At 37.2% G+C, this 16446-nt stretch overlaps 1 protein-coding gene across 1 annotated transcript; it reads left to right on the top strand.

The window, feature by feature from the left end:
- Positions 1 to 4556: 4556 nt before the first annotated feature.
- Positions 4557 to 5854, top strand: LOC129720347 (BSD domain-containing protein 1-like; the record flags this gene model as incomplete). The annotated part of the gene is made up of 1 exon (XM_055671813.1): positions 4557 to 5854. A coding segment is annotated over exon 1 (1077 nt), but the record flags the coding sequence as incomplete, so codon positions are not given.
- Between the last annotated feature and the right edge of the window lie 10592 nt (positions 5855 to 16446).

Below are 16446 nucleotides of genomic sequence, written 5' to 3'. Positions count from 1 at the left end.
TGAGAGGAAACGGCCGCATATGTGGAAGAAAAAAAAGTTCTGTTAGTAAAACAACCCTCCCGCTCATTCTGCTCCAGTTACCGACCGATTGATTCGAAGGATTCTGCTACGAACTGATTCCTCACCCGACTCATTCGTCAGATTTAACCCAGAACGACTATTTCCTGTTTTCCCAGTTAAAATTGTGGATAGGTAGAGTTAAAACTACTAAACGACTGTTTCGAAGTAATTGACGCACAGTACTACAAAACTCATCGACATCAAAATGTTACAGTATAAGTGCATCTTTAGACGGAGGTTACGAAGATTAACTTTTTTTGCTTTGAATTATGTTTTACAAAAACATTCTGAAATGGGAGTACACCTTGAAAAACCGAACAAAACTTTTCCAATTTCAAATACTTTTAATTAGGTTTCAAGGGATATACTTCATTCTCGCAGAAAAGACCACATTCCATCCAATATGAGTACATTCAGAATCAAGATGACACTCAATTTTGAAATCCACGGTTGCAATTTGCTGTTCCTGTAAAACAGCATAAATGGCTGAACTCCTTTTCATATGAATACAGCAGCTTAAAATGACCAAATACCACCTAATATGGGTATTTCGGGAAAATTCGAATACAGTAATTCAAGTAATGTAAGAACCAAACTATATATAGTTTTCGTAAAGCTTACGGTCGTGGCTTTGAACACACTTCTTCATTTGTTCTTTCGACGGTACCCCAAAACTGTATTTCACCAACTTTCAACATTATTTTTGAATGATTTCAGGTCATTTGAAAAACGCTCCTCTCAAGCGTTTCCAATGAGTTTCCAAAGAGTTGAAAGAGTACTGTTACTAAAACTCACAACTCCAGGCCATCAACCTTAATCGAATGCATAACTTTTATTATCAGGCCAAACATTTTTCAACCCATGCACACGCGGATTTTTTCATTGTTACTTTAAAAACCATAACGAAAAATTCACCTTTTTGTAACAAATTTGTTACCTAAAAAGCAATAACATTCGGGTGTACATGTATTAGCTGCCTGTTAGATAACACAACGGTTGTGCAACTCATGCCACACAGCATTACTCCTTCACATTTTCATGTAAACAGTAAGGAAAGACAAATTTGTGTCTCCAATTAAAAAATTGAAGCTGGGACGCAAACATTCAGGTACAACTTTGCTGTAAATGATCAGTGGATCAATTAAAAACCTATTCACATCGAAAGTTGCCACTTAACCCTCTAGTGCCCAGTGCCGCCTTCAGACGGGCTCAGGTCAAACCTTTAAAAAGCTACAATAGATACTTATTCCTATTCCTATTCCTATTCCTATTCTTATTCCTATTCCTATTCCTATTCCTATTCCTATTCCTATTCCTATTCCTATTCCTATTCCTATTCCTATTCCTATTCCTATTCCTATTCCTATTCCTATTCCTATTCCTATTCCTATTCCTATTCCTATTCCTATTCCTATTCCTATTCCTATTCCTATTCCTATCACTATTCCTATTCCTATTCCTATTCCTATTCCTATTCCTATTCCTATTCCTATTCCTATTCCTATTCCTATTCCTATTCCTATTCCTATTCCTATTCCTATTCCTATTCCTATTCCTATTCCTATTCCTATTCCTATTCCTATTCCTATTCCTATTCCTATTCCTATTCCTATTCCTATTCCTATTCCTATTCCTATTCCTATTCCTATTCCTATTCCTATTCCTATTCCTATTCCTATTCCAATTCCTATTCCTTTTCCTATTCCTATTCCTATTCCTATTCCTATTCCTATTCCTATTCCTATTCCTATTCCTATTCCTATTCCTATTCCTATTCCTATTCCTATTCCTATTCCTATTCCTATTCCTATTCCTATTCCTATTCCTATTATTATTACTATTCCTATTCCTATTCCTATTCCTATTCCTATTCCTATTCCTATTCCTATTCCTATTCCTATTCCTATTCCTATTCCTATTCCTATTCCTATTCCTATTCCTATTCCTATTCCTATTCCTATTCCTATTCCTATTCCTATTCCTATTCCTATTCCTATTCCTATTCCTATTCCTATTCCTATTCCTATTCCTATTCCTATTCCTATTCCTATTCCTATTCCTATTCCTATTCCTATTCCTATTCCTATTCCTATTCATATTCATATTCCTATCCATATTCCTATTCCTATTCCGTTTCCTATTCCTATTATTATTACTATTCCTATTACTATTCCTATCACTATTCCTATTCCTATTCCTATTACTATTCCTATTCTAATTCCGTCTTCTATTCCTATTAGATGCGCAACTAAGCTCTCGCTATTTTTAATAGATAATGCCTTAAGTAGGCGCTTGACGATTATGACATATTTAAAACGTGATAGCTAGAACGAAATTGAATCATATCTTATTGATATTATTTCCTCAGTCTCTGAGGTGTACAGTAATCATCATCATTTTGAATCGTTCTAAATCAAAAATAATAAGCGATGACATGTAGGTTTTTTAACATGAAAATGTTCGCTGATGTTCAGGAAAGACATTTGAAAAAATTTATAGGTATCTAATTACTAAAACTTGAGATATTATTCACAAAACTAAGTAAAACATGCAAAATTACGACTTTCTGTGCCTCTAAATCAAAACTCAAAGCGATGACATATGAATATTTTTTCACTAAAATGTTTGTTAATGTTCAGGAAAGACATTTGAGGAATAATAATTAGTATCTGATCACTAAAACTTGAGATATTATTCACAAAACTACGTAAAACATGCAAAATTATGACTTTTTATACTTAATTCGTCTCCAAATAAAAATTCAAAGTCTCTTCGCGGGCTTAATTCTCGACGCCGCGTTGCAAGCCCAAACGAAGAAATATCCCGGCGTAACGATCAAAGAGCGGCCTCCAACTCCGTGGTGGGACAAAGAGTGCTCCGATGTCTACACGCAAAGATCCGACGCGTTTTTGGCCTTCCAGAAGGGAGGTATACCCGACGACTATATACGGTATTCGGAGCTTAATACCAAGCTTAAAAGCCTGGCTAAAGCAAAGAAACTCGGATATTGGCGTCGGTTCGTGAACGAGACGTCGAGGGAGACATCGATGAGCACTCTTTGGAACACAGCCCGAAGAACGTAGCGGTCAACGAAAGCGAGGAGTCTTCAAGTCGGTGGATATTTGATTTTGCCAGGAAAGTATGTCCAGACTCTGTTCCTGAGCAAAACATTGGTCGCGATGCGTCTCCGGGTCACGACGCGATAGAATCACCTTTTACGATGGCAGAATTTTCAGTTGCCCTTCTGTCCTGTAACAATAACGCGCCTGGGTTAGATAGAATCAAATTCAACTTGTTGAAGAATCTACCCGGCAATGCCAAGAGGCGCTTGTTGAACTTGTTCAATAAGTTCCTGGAGCAAAACATTGTACCGCAGGATTGGAGGCAAGTGAAGGTGATCGCCATCCAAAAACCAGGGAAACCAGCTTCTGATCACAACTCTTATAGGCCGATTGCAATGCTATCCTGTATCCGGAAATTGATGAAAAAAATGATACTCCGTAGTTTAGACCATTGGGTCGAATCAAATGGTCTACCATCAGATACTCAATTTGGCTTCCGCCGTGCCAAAGGGACGAATGATTGTCTTGCGTTGCTTTCAACAGATATTCAGCTGGCGTATGCTCGCAAAGAACAAATGGCGTCTGCGTTCTTGGACATTAAGGGGGCTTTTGATTCCGTTTCTATTGACATTCTTTCGGGTAAACTTCACCGACAAGGATTTCCTCCAATTTTGAACAATTTTTTGCACAATTTGTTGTCCGAAAAGCACATGCATTTTACGCACGGCGATTTGGCAACTTTTCGCATTAGCTACAATGGGTCTTCCCCAGGGCTCATGTTTAAGCCCCCTTCTTTACAACTTTTATGTAAATGACATCGACGAATGTCTGGCAAATTCATGCACGATAAGACAACTTGCAGACGACAGTGTAATCTCTGTTACAGGAGCCAAAGCTGCCGATTTGCAAGGACCATTGCAAGATACCTTGGACAATTTGTCTGCTTGGGCTTTACAGCTAGGTATCGAATTCTCTCCGGAGAAGACTGAGATAGTAGTTTTTTCTAGGAAGCATGAACCTGCTCAGCTTCAAACACAATTAATGGGTAAAACGATTTCCCAGGTTTTGGTACACAAATATCTTGGTATCTGGTTCGACTCTAAAGGCACCTGGGGTTGTCACGTGAGGTATCTGATGAAAAAATGTCAACAAAGAGTGTATGGTACATCCCAGATTATGAATTTTTTGAATTTTATGAATTTCCCACAACTTCAAGATAACTTTCCCAAGACCATAAATTAATAACGAAATCCACCTTTTTCCCATATGTTCCCAAGAAACCTTTTTCCCATATGCTTTCAAGAAAAGCCAAAGCAAAGTATTGCTTTATTTCCCACTCACAAACCATAATTTCCAAACCACTCATGATTCCCACAAGTCCCAAAACGATTAACAAATCCTTTTTTCGTAGTACTTTAATAAAAAATGAATGAGTTAAGATTGTGAAGGAAGCAGAAAAAATAAATACTGCGTTCAATAATTAACGCACCAAATTGTGATTCTGCACTGAAATTTGAAGCAGAAATGTCTTTGTGAGTTTGCTGAAAACGTAAAAAAATATCACACTGCAATCAATTGCAACCGTTGAAACGTTGTTTTACCCCTTTTGTTTCGTGAAACATAAATCTATTGCTGCCTAGAAAAAGTGTGTCGATATGGCAGACAAAAGCTCATCTGGTGGCAAAAGTCCACAAACAGACGCTGCTAGTCCTACCGGAAGTATGTCTGGATCAGAAAGCTGGTGGGGTTCTTGGCTGGATACGGCCAAGTCCCGCTCCGCCTCGGTGTTAGAAGCAGTGAAGAATGATCTTACAGAACTGACTACGGCTGTTAAGACGGAAGCAACTAGCGCAACCGAAGCGCTTGGCCGTTCGCTTAGTCTCAACGAACCAGACTCCACCGTTGGAGCGATGACAAAAAGCTTTAGTTCTTTTCTGGGGCAGGTAACGGAGGCCTTGGTCCCGGCATTGGAGGAAGAGGAGGAAGGAGTTGATGTCTTGATAACCCACGAGGGAGCGGACGATTTGACGGGATTCCATCGGCATCTGGCGGAGTTACAGTCACTAGAGACAACCTATCTAGAGGAACCGTCGGACGAATTGAGCGAAAAGTACAAACGTTGGATGGAAGTGGTAGAGCAGGAACAATTCACTGAGCCTCGGTTGGCACGACACTTGGCCAGTAGTGCGATCTTGAACGATCAGTACTACATGCTCGTTCCGGGCAGAGTTGCTCATATGAATTTTTGGAAAAGATATCTTTTCAAAAAGGCCTTGCTAGAAGATGCTGTAGCCAACGCAGATTTAGCCGAACGGAAGGCTAAGGCAGCGGTGATCGGTAACGAAACTGTTGCTCCATCGAAGGTGATCGTACAGACGGACCAACCAAAGAGAACCGTTGAAGAAGACGTTATTCCAGATGACATCACGTGGGCCGAGGTGCCGGAGTTTGATGCCTCCAACATGGAGCTGTCCGAGGAAGAACAAGCACGACTGCTGGAGGAATATGAGCAGGAAATTAAAGAACGCGAAAAGGCGCTCGCTGCTGGCCAGATCGATCTGGATGCTGATGAAGCCTTGCTTGTTCAGCCGGAAAGGTCTCCACAGAAAAAGCAAAACACGACCGCTCTCACTAGTAAACTGGGCGGAAGCTCAACCACAACGAAGAAAACCCAATCGCAACCACAAAGTGCTAAGAGTAGAAATAACAACCAAAAAATTCATAATCTGGGATATACCATAAGTGAATTTTCTTCGTACAATAACCGTACAATGGTGGGGTGCCGACCCAGAAGACCTTATAAGGCTTTACCAAACAACGATACTGTCTGTTATTGAGTACGGGTGTTTCTGCTTCCGCTCCGCAGCAAACACACATTTGATCAAACTGGAGCGAATACAATATCGTTGTTTGCGTATCGCCTTGGGTTGCATGCAATCGACCCATACGATGAGTTTGGAGATCTTAGCTGGAGTACTACCATTGAAAACCCGCTTCTGGAGCCTGTCTTCTCGTATTCTAATCAAATGTGAGGTCTTGAACCGTCCCGTGATTGAAAATTTTGAAAGGTTAATCGAACTTAATTCTCATACCCGTTTTATGACATTGTATTTCAATCACATATCCCAAAATATTAACCCTTCTTCGAATATTCCAAATCGTGTCGACTTATCAAATACTTCTGATTCTACTGTGTTTTTCGATATATCCATGATAGAAGAAACTCGTGGAATCCCGGATCATTTACGCGTGCAGCAGATCCCTAAAAATTTTTCCAATAAATATCGAAACATCAACTGCGACAATATGTACTACACTGACGGATCACTTCTTGATGGGTCCACTGGCTTCGGTATCTTCAATAACAATTTAACCGTCTCCCATAAGCTCGATAATCCTGCTTCTGTTTACGTCGCAGAATTAGCTGCAATTCAGTACACCCTAGGGATTATCGAAAAAATGCCCACGGACCATTATTTCATCTTTACGGACAGTCTCAGTTCCATTGAGGCTCTCCGATCGATGAAAGATGTTAAGCACTCACCGTATTTCCTGGGGAAAATACGGGAACATCTGAGTGCTTTATCCGAAAAATCTACTCAGATTACCTTAGCGTGGGTCCCTTCTCACTGCTCGATACCGGGTAATGAGAAAGCGGACTCTTTGGCTAAGGTGGGCGCAACAAACGGTGATATTTATGAAAGACCAATTGCCTTTAATGATTTTTTTGCATGTGTACGTCAGAATACGATCATCAGTTGGCAAAATTCTTGGACCAAGGCGGAACTGGGAAGGTGGTTACATTCCATAATCCCCAAGGTATCGACGAACCCGTGGTTCAACGGGTTGGATGTAAGTCGGGATTTCATTTGCGTGATGTCCCGGCTTATGTCCAATCACTATAGATTTGACGCGCATCTCCGTCGTGTTGGGCTCGGGGAGAGTGGTATCTGTGCCTGTGGTGAAGGTTATCACGACATAGAGCACGTTGTTTGGTCATGCCCTGTACACCGTGACGCCAGGTCTAGATTAATAGCTTCCCTGCAGGCCGAAAGTAGGCAGCCGGCTGTTCCTGTTCGTGATGTCTTGGTGAGCCGTGACCTATCCTACATGTCCCTTATATACGTTTTCCTGAAATCCATCCACGCCCCAGTTTAGTCCTATCCCCTTCCGCCTACATCCAACCAAACGACAAGAACACGTTAAGACCCCGGATCCGGAAACAGCAATCAGACCCGCACGATACTCTCAAGGCCCGATGGAAACAACCCAATATACCAGTCCGTAATATCTTGGCCCAGCAGCGGAACAAATTTAATATGCTGCTTACCTATGGCAATGAAAACCATCAAACAGCAAACCTGTGCTTTTAATGCAAAATATTCTAGCTTTAAGTTAGATTTAGTTTCAGCTTGTAGTCGGCAGCGAGGATAAAAAATTTGCTTTTAGTTATTAAGATACTTTAGAAAGTAAGCTACCAGATATAATTGGCGCCGTTAAACATTGAATTGTATTTGTGCCGTGTCAAATAAACTATAGATGAAGAAAAAAAAAATTCAAAGTGATGACATGTGATTCATTTTTCATTGAAATGTTCGTTGATGTTTAAAAAAGACATTTGAGAAATAATAATAGGAATCTAATTACTAAAATTTGAGATATTATTAACTAAACTGCGTAAAACATGCAAAATTATGACTTTCTGTGCTAAATTTGCCACTAAATCAAAATTCAAAGCGATGACATATGATTCTTTTTTCACTAAAATATTTGTTATTGTCCAGGATAGACATTTGAGGAATAATAATTAGTATCTGATCACTAAAACTTGAGATATTATTCACAAAACTACGTAAAACATGCAAAATTATGACTTTTTATACTTAATTCGTCTCCAAATAAAAATTCAATGTGATGACATGTGATTCATTTTTCATTGAAATGTTCGTTGATGTTCACATTTGAGAAAAAATAACAGGTAGGTATCTGATTACTAAAACTCGAGATTATTCACAAAACTACGTGAAACATGCAAAATCATGCCTTTATGCTGAATTTGCCTCTAAATCAAAACTCGAAGCAGTGATCTGTTATTTTTACTATAATGAAATGTTCGTTGTGTTTAGGAAAGATATTTGAGGGAAAAATAATAGGTATCTGATTATTTGAAATTTAAATATTTTCTACAAAACCACATGAAAAATGCAAAACCAAAATTTTTTAGGCTCAATTTGTTTCTAAATCAGAATTTAAAGCGATGCCTCGTGATTTTTTTCAATAATATGTTCGTTGATATTCAGGAATGAAATTCGAGAAGAAATAATAGTTATCTGATAGCTGGAAATAGAGATATTATTCACAAAACTAAGTAAAACAGGCAATATCATTAATATTTTGGCTCAATTTGTCTCTAAATCTTAATTCAAAGCTATGATATATGATTTTTTCCATTAAAATGTTTGTTTATGTTCAGGAAAGACTTGAATAAAAATAACAGATTTTTGATTACTGAAAATTGAGATATCATTCACAATACTACGTTAAACAAGCAAAATCATGAATATTTGAACTCAAAATTCCTCTAAATCGAAATTCAAAGCTATGATATGTAATTGTTCTTCATTGAAATGTTTGTTAATGTTCAGGAAAGATATTTGAGGAAAAATAATAGGTATCTTATTGCTAAAAGTTGAGATATTACTTAAAAAACTACGTATGTTTAAAGATGATTCTCTGCATACAGAAAAACACATTAGAATACTCTTTTTGAAATTTATATATATTATACATAAAATACATGCAAAATTTTGACTTTTTAAGCATGAGCTCAATTCGCCTGTGAATTAAATTTGTTTTTTCAATAAAATGTTCGTTGTTCCTTCAACATCTGCAAATATTTTCTTGCAGATGAATTTATGTTTTAATTTGTCGAGTCGAGGCGAGTCGAGCAGAAAAAATTACATTTCTAGTGTTTTCGTAATTTTGTGAATAGTAACACATTATTGGATTCGAAATACTTTTTGGACATTTGGCTGGAGGAAAGGCCGCATTTGGTTTAATCTTTTTTTTTTTAATTTCTACGTAGTTATGTGGGTTAAAACGGTTACTTCATCTCAGACGTGTTTCTTGCACACCAACAAACATTTTCGTTATAAAAATTCACATGTTATCTCTTTAGATATGATTATAAAGGAGAACAAAGCATGAATTGTCACGCTAAATTCTTCTTACTTTGATTTCTTTCTTCTAAAAGTTGCATAAAAAGAGGTTTTACTGTGAACGATTGACGAATATCCGGTTATCACCCGAGTGTGGTATTTTCGGAACTGGGATGACCCCATATAACATTTTCCTAAATAACGACTTCTGGATTTAGGAAAATAATTCAAAGTGGTATTTGGCCAACCATTTCAATACTTCCGAGCTCCATACGTCATTTTGAAATCCGAAATGGCGACTTCCAGTTCCTTTAAAACATCCCAAAATCACAAAATGCAATCCAATATATGGGTATTTCCGTTCTGTGCGTTTTCAGAATGTTAAAGTGATGATGAACGTATAAGATGTGAAATATTTTTGAAGTGAGTTGTGTTAATAATGCAATGAATTATGAAAAATGATTCCTAATTTTGAAACTTTTGATCCCGAGCATTGCCGGGAACGTTCAACTAGTGATAAATAAATAGCTTTGACACGTTAAATATTTCATTGAGGAATCATACACTTTCAGTTGAGCAATTCTCGCTGAAACTAGACCACTAGATGCACAAGGTCTTTCAAATTTGATATAAATGCACATAGTTATTAGAAATAGAGAAAAAATGATAATGCCATTTTCGTTTGATCGAATTTGTTGACCCCTTGGTCACCAAGGGGCGTAACAGTTTTCAGTAAAGTTGAAATTTTCGCAATTCTTGATGTATTATTTGAGCAGTATCTCTAAAATTCGTTATGTAAAGTACTACAAGTAGCACTATTCTGTAAAGAGGAATAATAGGGCTTTCATTTGAAGTGATCAGAATTTAGGCCGCCATCTTGAATTTGGCCGCCATCTTGGATTATATCAGAAAAATGCAATTTCGACCGTGTTAGCAATTACCGATTTTCGATCTGAGACCAGCATTGGAAAGCTGAGAAAAATGCTATAATATGCAAGAAAAAAATTAGGTAAGCATTAGTGTTAACCCATCAATTGAACCTATTTTCCAAGCTGAATATTAAAATATTCAACGTATACCGCGCGATCAACGTAGTAACCTGTCTACTGAGACCAAGTGGATGCACATGTTATAACCCTACTAGCTCCATATATGGTCGGCGTGCAACCAGACCGAACCAAGAGCCAGTTTTTTGAAAATTGAGTTTTTAGCACCAGTGGATGTTAAAATTGATAATTTATCTTTCATGAAAAAATGAAATCATCTGAACAGTTCGAAATGATATTATAACAAAATTTCTCTGCAGCAGCTTGCAGGAAACATACTGGGTGGTTAAACTTGGATCGCCGGTTACTCGTAATAATGTTTTTGACGCTTGGTTCGGTCTGGACGCACGCCGACCATATCATAATCGATTGGTGCTACAACTAATACGCCACTACTGTTTTTTTTTTTTGAGTTTAGTGAGAATAATGAATACAACACTAACATGTTTGATACTAACAAAGTGATAGGTTTTTTATTACTGAGCAGTTCCACAAAAAATGTCCCAGATTTAATGTTTTATTTATATTGTCATTTTTAATTTGGCTGAAACATTGCATAGGCAAAAATGCCATCCTGTGCTACTGGTTTAATTTTTTGCAACACGACTCATTTTTGAGAAGCTATTGAAAAATGCTATTTTGGGAAGGTATTGATGATTACAAATATTTTCAGGGCCAAAACGGTTTGTTTGATCGGTATGACGTCTTCTATCCGAAAAAATATACAGTTAAAAACGATTTTATTTTTTGAAAAAAAAAGGTAACAGAAAAATGTAAAACTATTGTCAGGTTTTACTTATTATCGCCCGGAGGTTAATGAAGACATTTATAACCAATCTTTTGCAGGAAGATGCGCTGCATTATGATGAACCATCATGCAAAATATAGTTTTAAAAATAGAATTTAAAATGTAGCGTAAGAAAACCAGTCTGTACGATATTATCGAAGATGAAGGACAAATATACAAAATATACAAAAATATATACAAAAATTTAACGCTCTAGGACATCATTTACCCCCTGGACGATAATATGTCAAACCTGACGACAATAGAGCCGATACCTATCTAAAAAGGCTTATTTTTTAAAAATCGATTTTTTTATAAAAACTACAAAAGATTCCCTAAACAATGGAACCAAAGAAAAAGTTATAAAGTGTATATTTTTTTCGGAAAGTCAAAATTATTATCTACAACTTTATCGAAGACGTCAAACCGATCAAACAAACCGTTCTGGCCCTAAAAATATTTATAATCATAAATACCTTCTCAAAATTGCATTTTCAATAGCTTCTCAAAAATAAATCGTGTTCCAAAAAATTGAACCAATAGCATAAAATGTCTATAGAAACGTCTATGCAAAGCTTCAGTCAAATTAAAAATAACGATACAAATGAAATATTAAAACTGGGACATTTTGTGTTAAACTGCTCAGTAATAAAAAACCTATCGCTTTGTTAGTATCAAACATGCTAGTGTTGTATTCATTATTCTCACTAAACTCAAAAAAAAAAAACAGTAGTTGCATACTAGTTGTAGTATCAATCGATTATGATTCATGGAGCTATTAGGGTTATAACATGTGCATCCACTTGGTCTCAGTAGACAGGTTACTACGTTGATCGCGCGGTATACGTTGAATATTTTAATACTCAGCTTGTAAAATGGGTTCAATTGATGGGTTAACACTGATGATTACCTAATTTTTTTCTTTCATCTTATAGCATTTTTTCTCAGCTTTCCAATGCTGGTCTCAGATCGAAAATCGGTAGTTGCGAACACGGTCAAAATTGCATTTTCTGATATAATCCAAGATGGCGGCCTAAATTCTGATCACTTCAAATGAAAGCCCTATTATTCCTCTTTACAGAATAGTGCTATTTGTAGTACTTTACATAACGAATTTTAGAGATACAGCTCAAATAATACATCAAGAATTGCGAAAATTTCAACTTTTCAGAAAACTGTTACGCCCCTTGGTGACCAAGGGGTCAACAAATTCGATCAAACAAAAATGGCATTATCAGTTTTTCTCTATTTCTAATAACTATGTGCATTTATATCAAATTTGAAAGACCTTGTGCACCTAGTGGCCTAGTTTCAGCGAGAATTGCCCAGTTGGGTTAAATTGCCTTTATATAATAATCATAGCGAAAAGTGTTAGGGGCCATCCACATACCACGTGAACAGCTTTGGGGGGGGGGGGGGGTTGGCTAATGTTCATGGTCCATACCATTTTTTTTTCAGAATTTATATGGCCAGTTGTCCACGGAAAGGGAGGGGGGGGTCAAAATCGTAAAAAATTTGTCCACGTGGTATATGGATGGCCCCTTACTTTTCTCATTTATTTCAAAGGAAACGGTGGATGAAGTGCATCGAGAGTTTAAAAGCTCTACGGAAATGTTGCTCCAAGTGAAACAATGTACCGTGATTGGTTCCTTCGTTTTAAAGACGGTAAATTCGATTCCGCGTGAAGGAAGGCAGAATACCTTCGAATTTGAAAGATCCATGCTAAACTCGGAAACAGTTTACTTCGGTAGGATCGCTTATCATTGGAAATGTCCAAACCATTGCATGCTTTGGGAAAGATTCACAAAACAAGGAACTTAGTTGTTTTATGATTTGAAGCCAAGGTACGCTGAGTTTCATTTTTTCGCCGGTAAACAATTGCCCCAGTGGCAAAAAGAAGGAATATTATCTATCGCGTCGTGACGGGTGATGAAAACTGGATTCATTACAGCAACTAAAAAAAAAACGTCGTCGGCTCAGCCGAATACACACGTTACCACGGTTATGTTTAGTATTTGATAGTACCAGTGGCTGGTGGGAATTAAATCAAGCGCTGCGCGGAAAACGACCACAATACGAGCAGGGACACGAAAGAGTGATTCTATTACATAACAACGCTCGGCTTCATAGAAAAATAGAACATAGAAACGCTCATATGGTAAGTCCTTCTAATGTTGCATCGTCCGATTTTTACTTGTTTCGATAGATAAAAAAAAATCAAGATAAAAAACTCCAAAGGAATGTGCAAAAATTCACTCGAGAGAAAGGTATGCAATAAAAACAATTAAATATCAATGAAGTAGGAAAAACGGAAATTCGAATAAATGGAATGCAAATAAAAGGTCGGATAACAGGAAAAGCAACTTAGTTTTAGAAATAAAAGTACTAGAAAAAAACTAGTATAAAAAAATAACTAAGAATGTAAAGGCGAAAACAGAGAGATAAATCAAACAAATAAAGAAGGAGAAATTGAGTAGATAAACATGGTAGAAATGATTATGAAAGCAAAAAATGTAAGAGCTGAAAATTCAGTTAGAAAAAGAAGAGAAATCATATTATTCAACCTTTTCGGTGATATTTCGCACGCTCTTATTATATACAGGATAAAAATTACGTCACATCACGAAATTTGTACAATAAGGGTAGCTGCGATGCCACCACATTACAGAGTCCGCATTGTCCAGCGGATGGTCTAGGGTACGAATCAGGCTATTCGATGTCGGAAAGAACTCAAGCATTGGTTTATTTTCAGGCTCTCATTCCTACACGTCTAATTCGTCAAAACCAGGGTTGTTAATATAATAGATAAGGGAACTGTTCCATTATTCATCCCATTAAGCCGATATTCACGAAGAATGCACGGATTAAACACCAAATTTTCACGAAATTTTTGTACAAAGAAACAAGACACGCTTACGTGCTCTTATGGAATCGTTCAGCAATGTACATTAAGTAAAATTAGATAGATTTTTTCTGAATTTTGTAAAACAAACCATTTTCCACAACGCTTCCATATCCATCTCAAAACTTGAATCACTGCTCAATTATTCATCTCACAACACCCCCCCATATTCATCACAATGTTAATCATGAATGAATCACATAATCACGAATGAACGTACCCTAGGTAACCACTGCAAGCTGTCGATATATGCCAAATATATCGGAACAATTCAACATTTTCAGTGTGATTTTTTCGTATTTACAGAAACTGATTTGGCAACTTTTGATTTCCTTCAACACAGTGGAAACAGATGAAAATACATACAGTTGAATATTAGTTTCTATTTCAAGCAGTAAATGTTGAGCTGACGATTGAAAAATGTACTAACTGGAGAAACAGTTAATTAGAAATTTACGAAAAATATAGTCCAGCAGGTGGGACTCGAATCCACAACTTCTAATCTCCGGTCGGACTGGCGCTTTTCGATCTCTTACTGATGCAGTAAACCCCACTGCGACGTGAGAGATACGAAACAAAAGCCAGCCACCAAACAATACTCTCTACTGAGTAAATGATGACGTGCGATAAAGTGTGCAAGCGATACAAAATAGCTATTTAGCGAGGTCGTCTTATACGTCTTGCGGTGGTGTAATCGGAAACGCATCTGACCGGAGATTAGAAGTTGTGGGTTCAAGTCCCACCTGCTGGACTATATTTTTCGTAAATTTCTAATTAACTATTTCTCCAGTTAGTACATTTTTCAATCGTCAGCACCACATTTACTGCTTGAAATAGAAATAAAAACAGCTTGACTTGCATTATAGTCATTAAAAATAAGAAAGTTGAATATGAGGATTTGTAAAAAATCATCCCATATTTTTCTGCGAATTCATGCTTGTTTTTGAAAATTTGAGGTGAACATTTCAAAGATTAAAGTATTCTTAGTGTAGCGAGTGATTGTGTTTAGTGATTAAAATAAAAAGTGGCTCGCTAGTGATGAAAAAAACTTTGGCTGGCTGCTGAACGAGTCCCGTTGTAGCCGTATAGAGCAATGCGCGGATTTTGTTTTCTGAGGAAAGTAATTGAGATAAATGAGTTTTCAAGTGCAGATGCCCGACTATAATATCAAATTTAGAGCTTTTGGTTGAGTTTTTGAAGATTCTATTTTATGAGAAATTTTTTATTTTCCTGTTTTCAATTGTGTTTTCATGTTGTATAAGATGAATATATGGGCTGAGATGAATAATGGAACAGTTCCCCTACTCGTCGATAATCGTCATCACCAATACCGATCTGCTATCGTTATTGTTGATGACGATAGTGCCTTCAAACATTAACCTTATCGGCGATGACGATACTCACCAGACGTTATCAGCTAACTAACGTCTTTTGTTTTGTCAGAGCAAGTGCACCAGTTGCCGAATTTCGGTTGCTAAAGCTGGCTTGACAACCATCAAAATAACCGCACCGAGCGTTGCTATTTACCCTTGGAAAATAACAACCCGCGGAAGCGAAAATTCTCTCGAGTAGCAACGAGTTCATAAGTTTAGCAATGCAATAGCAACGAGCCGACCCGTTGCTATTGGACCAAATGCAGCTTTGTTTGTGTTGCTATCCAAGACAGCAGCCAAACTGAAATGAAATGGTGAATTTGTTTATCAGACGTTATTGATTCAAAACCCGTCCAGTAGTTATCGTCCTTGGTAATGACGCTTATGTCTGAAGACGTTAGCTTCAACGTCGATGACGATAACAGACACTATCGTCATCGGCGTTTACGATAGGTTATCGATTAACAACCTTGATTAAAACCTTGTTGTAAGAGGGGTCTTACCAAAATAAAATAATAAGCTTAGTCTATACAGGAAAGAAACTAGTACAATTCTATAATATGTGAATGTTTTGGTTTAAATTAGTTTATTTGACACGGCACGACACATTTTCTGTTTTACTGAGCCAAGTACAATTCGTATTAATTCTACGTTAGCAGGGAAAAGAGGGAGGCCTTTTCTTTATTCTCGCGGCCGACTACGAGCTAGTGGGGATTTAAGGTGAGAGGAGGGGAGATACAATTTTGACTTAAAACTATTTTGGAACTTTGTTTTTCAACTGGTAGAGCAATTGTATTCTTGTTTGTTGTGGGTTCAAAATATTTGTGTAAGCATAGATGCGGGCTCTTCGTTTCCGTGTCTTCAGCATAGCATATTTGTATCCTTAATCTGACAAATAGACAAAGAAAATTTTAAATTTTAATGTCAGCGTTTTTCAGAAAGCAGTATAGCTGTGTCATGTACTGGAGATCACCGCTTCCCAGAATGTCTCTAACGGGTACGTTCGGTTGTTTTCCTCGGGCCCGAAGGGAATCTATAAGCTCGGACCTAACACCACA

The sequence above is a fragment of the Wyeomyia smithii genome, chromosome 2 (assembly GCF_029784165.1).
Source record: "Wyeomyia smithii strain HCP4-BCI-WySm-NY-G18 chromosome 2, ASM2978416v1, whole genome shotgun sequence".
NCBI classification, from domain to species: Eukaryota; Metazoa; Arthropoda; class Insecta; order Diptera; family Culicidae; genus Wyeomyia; species Wyeomyia smithii.
The sequence above is the reverse complement of the archived record's forward strand: the minus strand, read 5'-3'. Positions and strand labels throughout refer to the sequence as shown.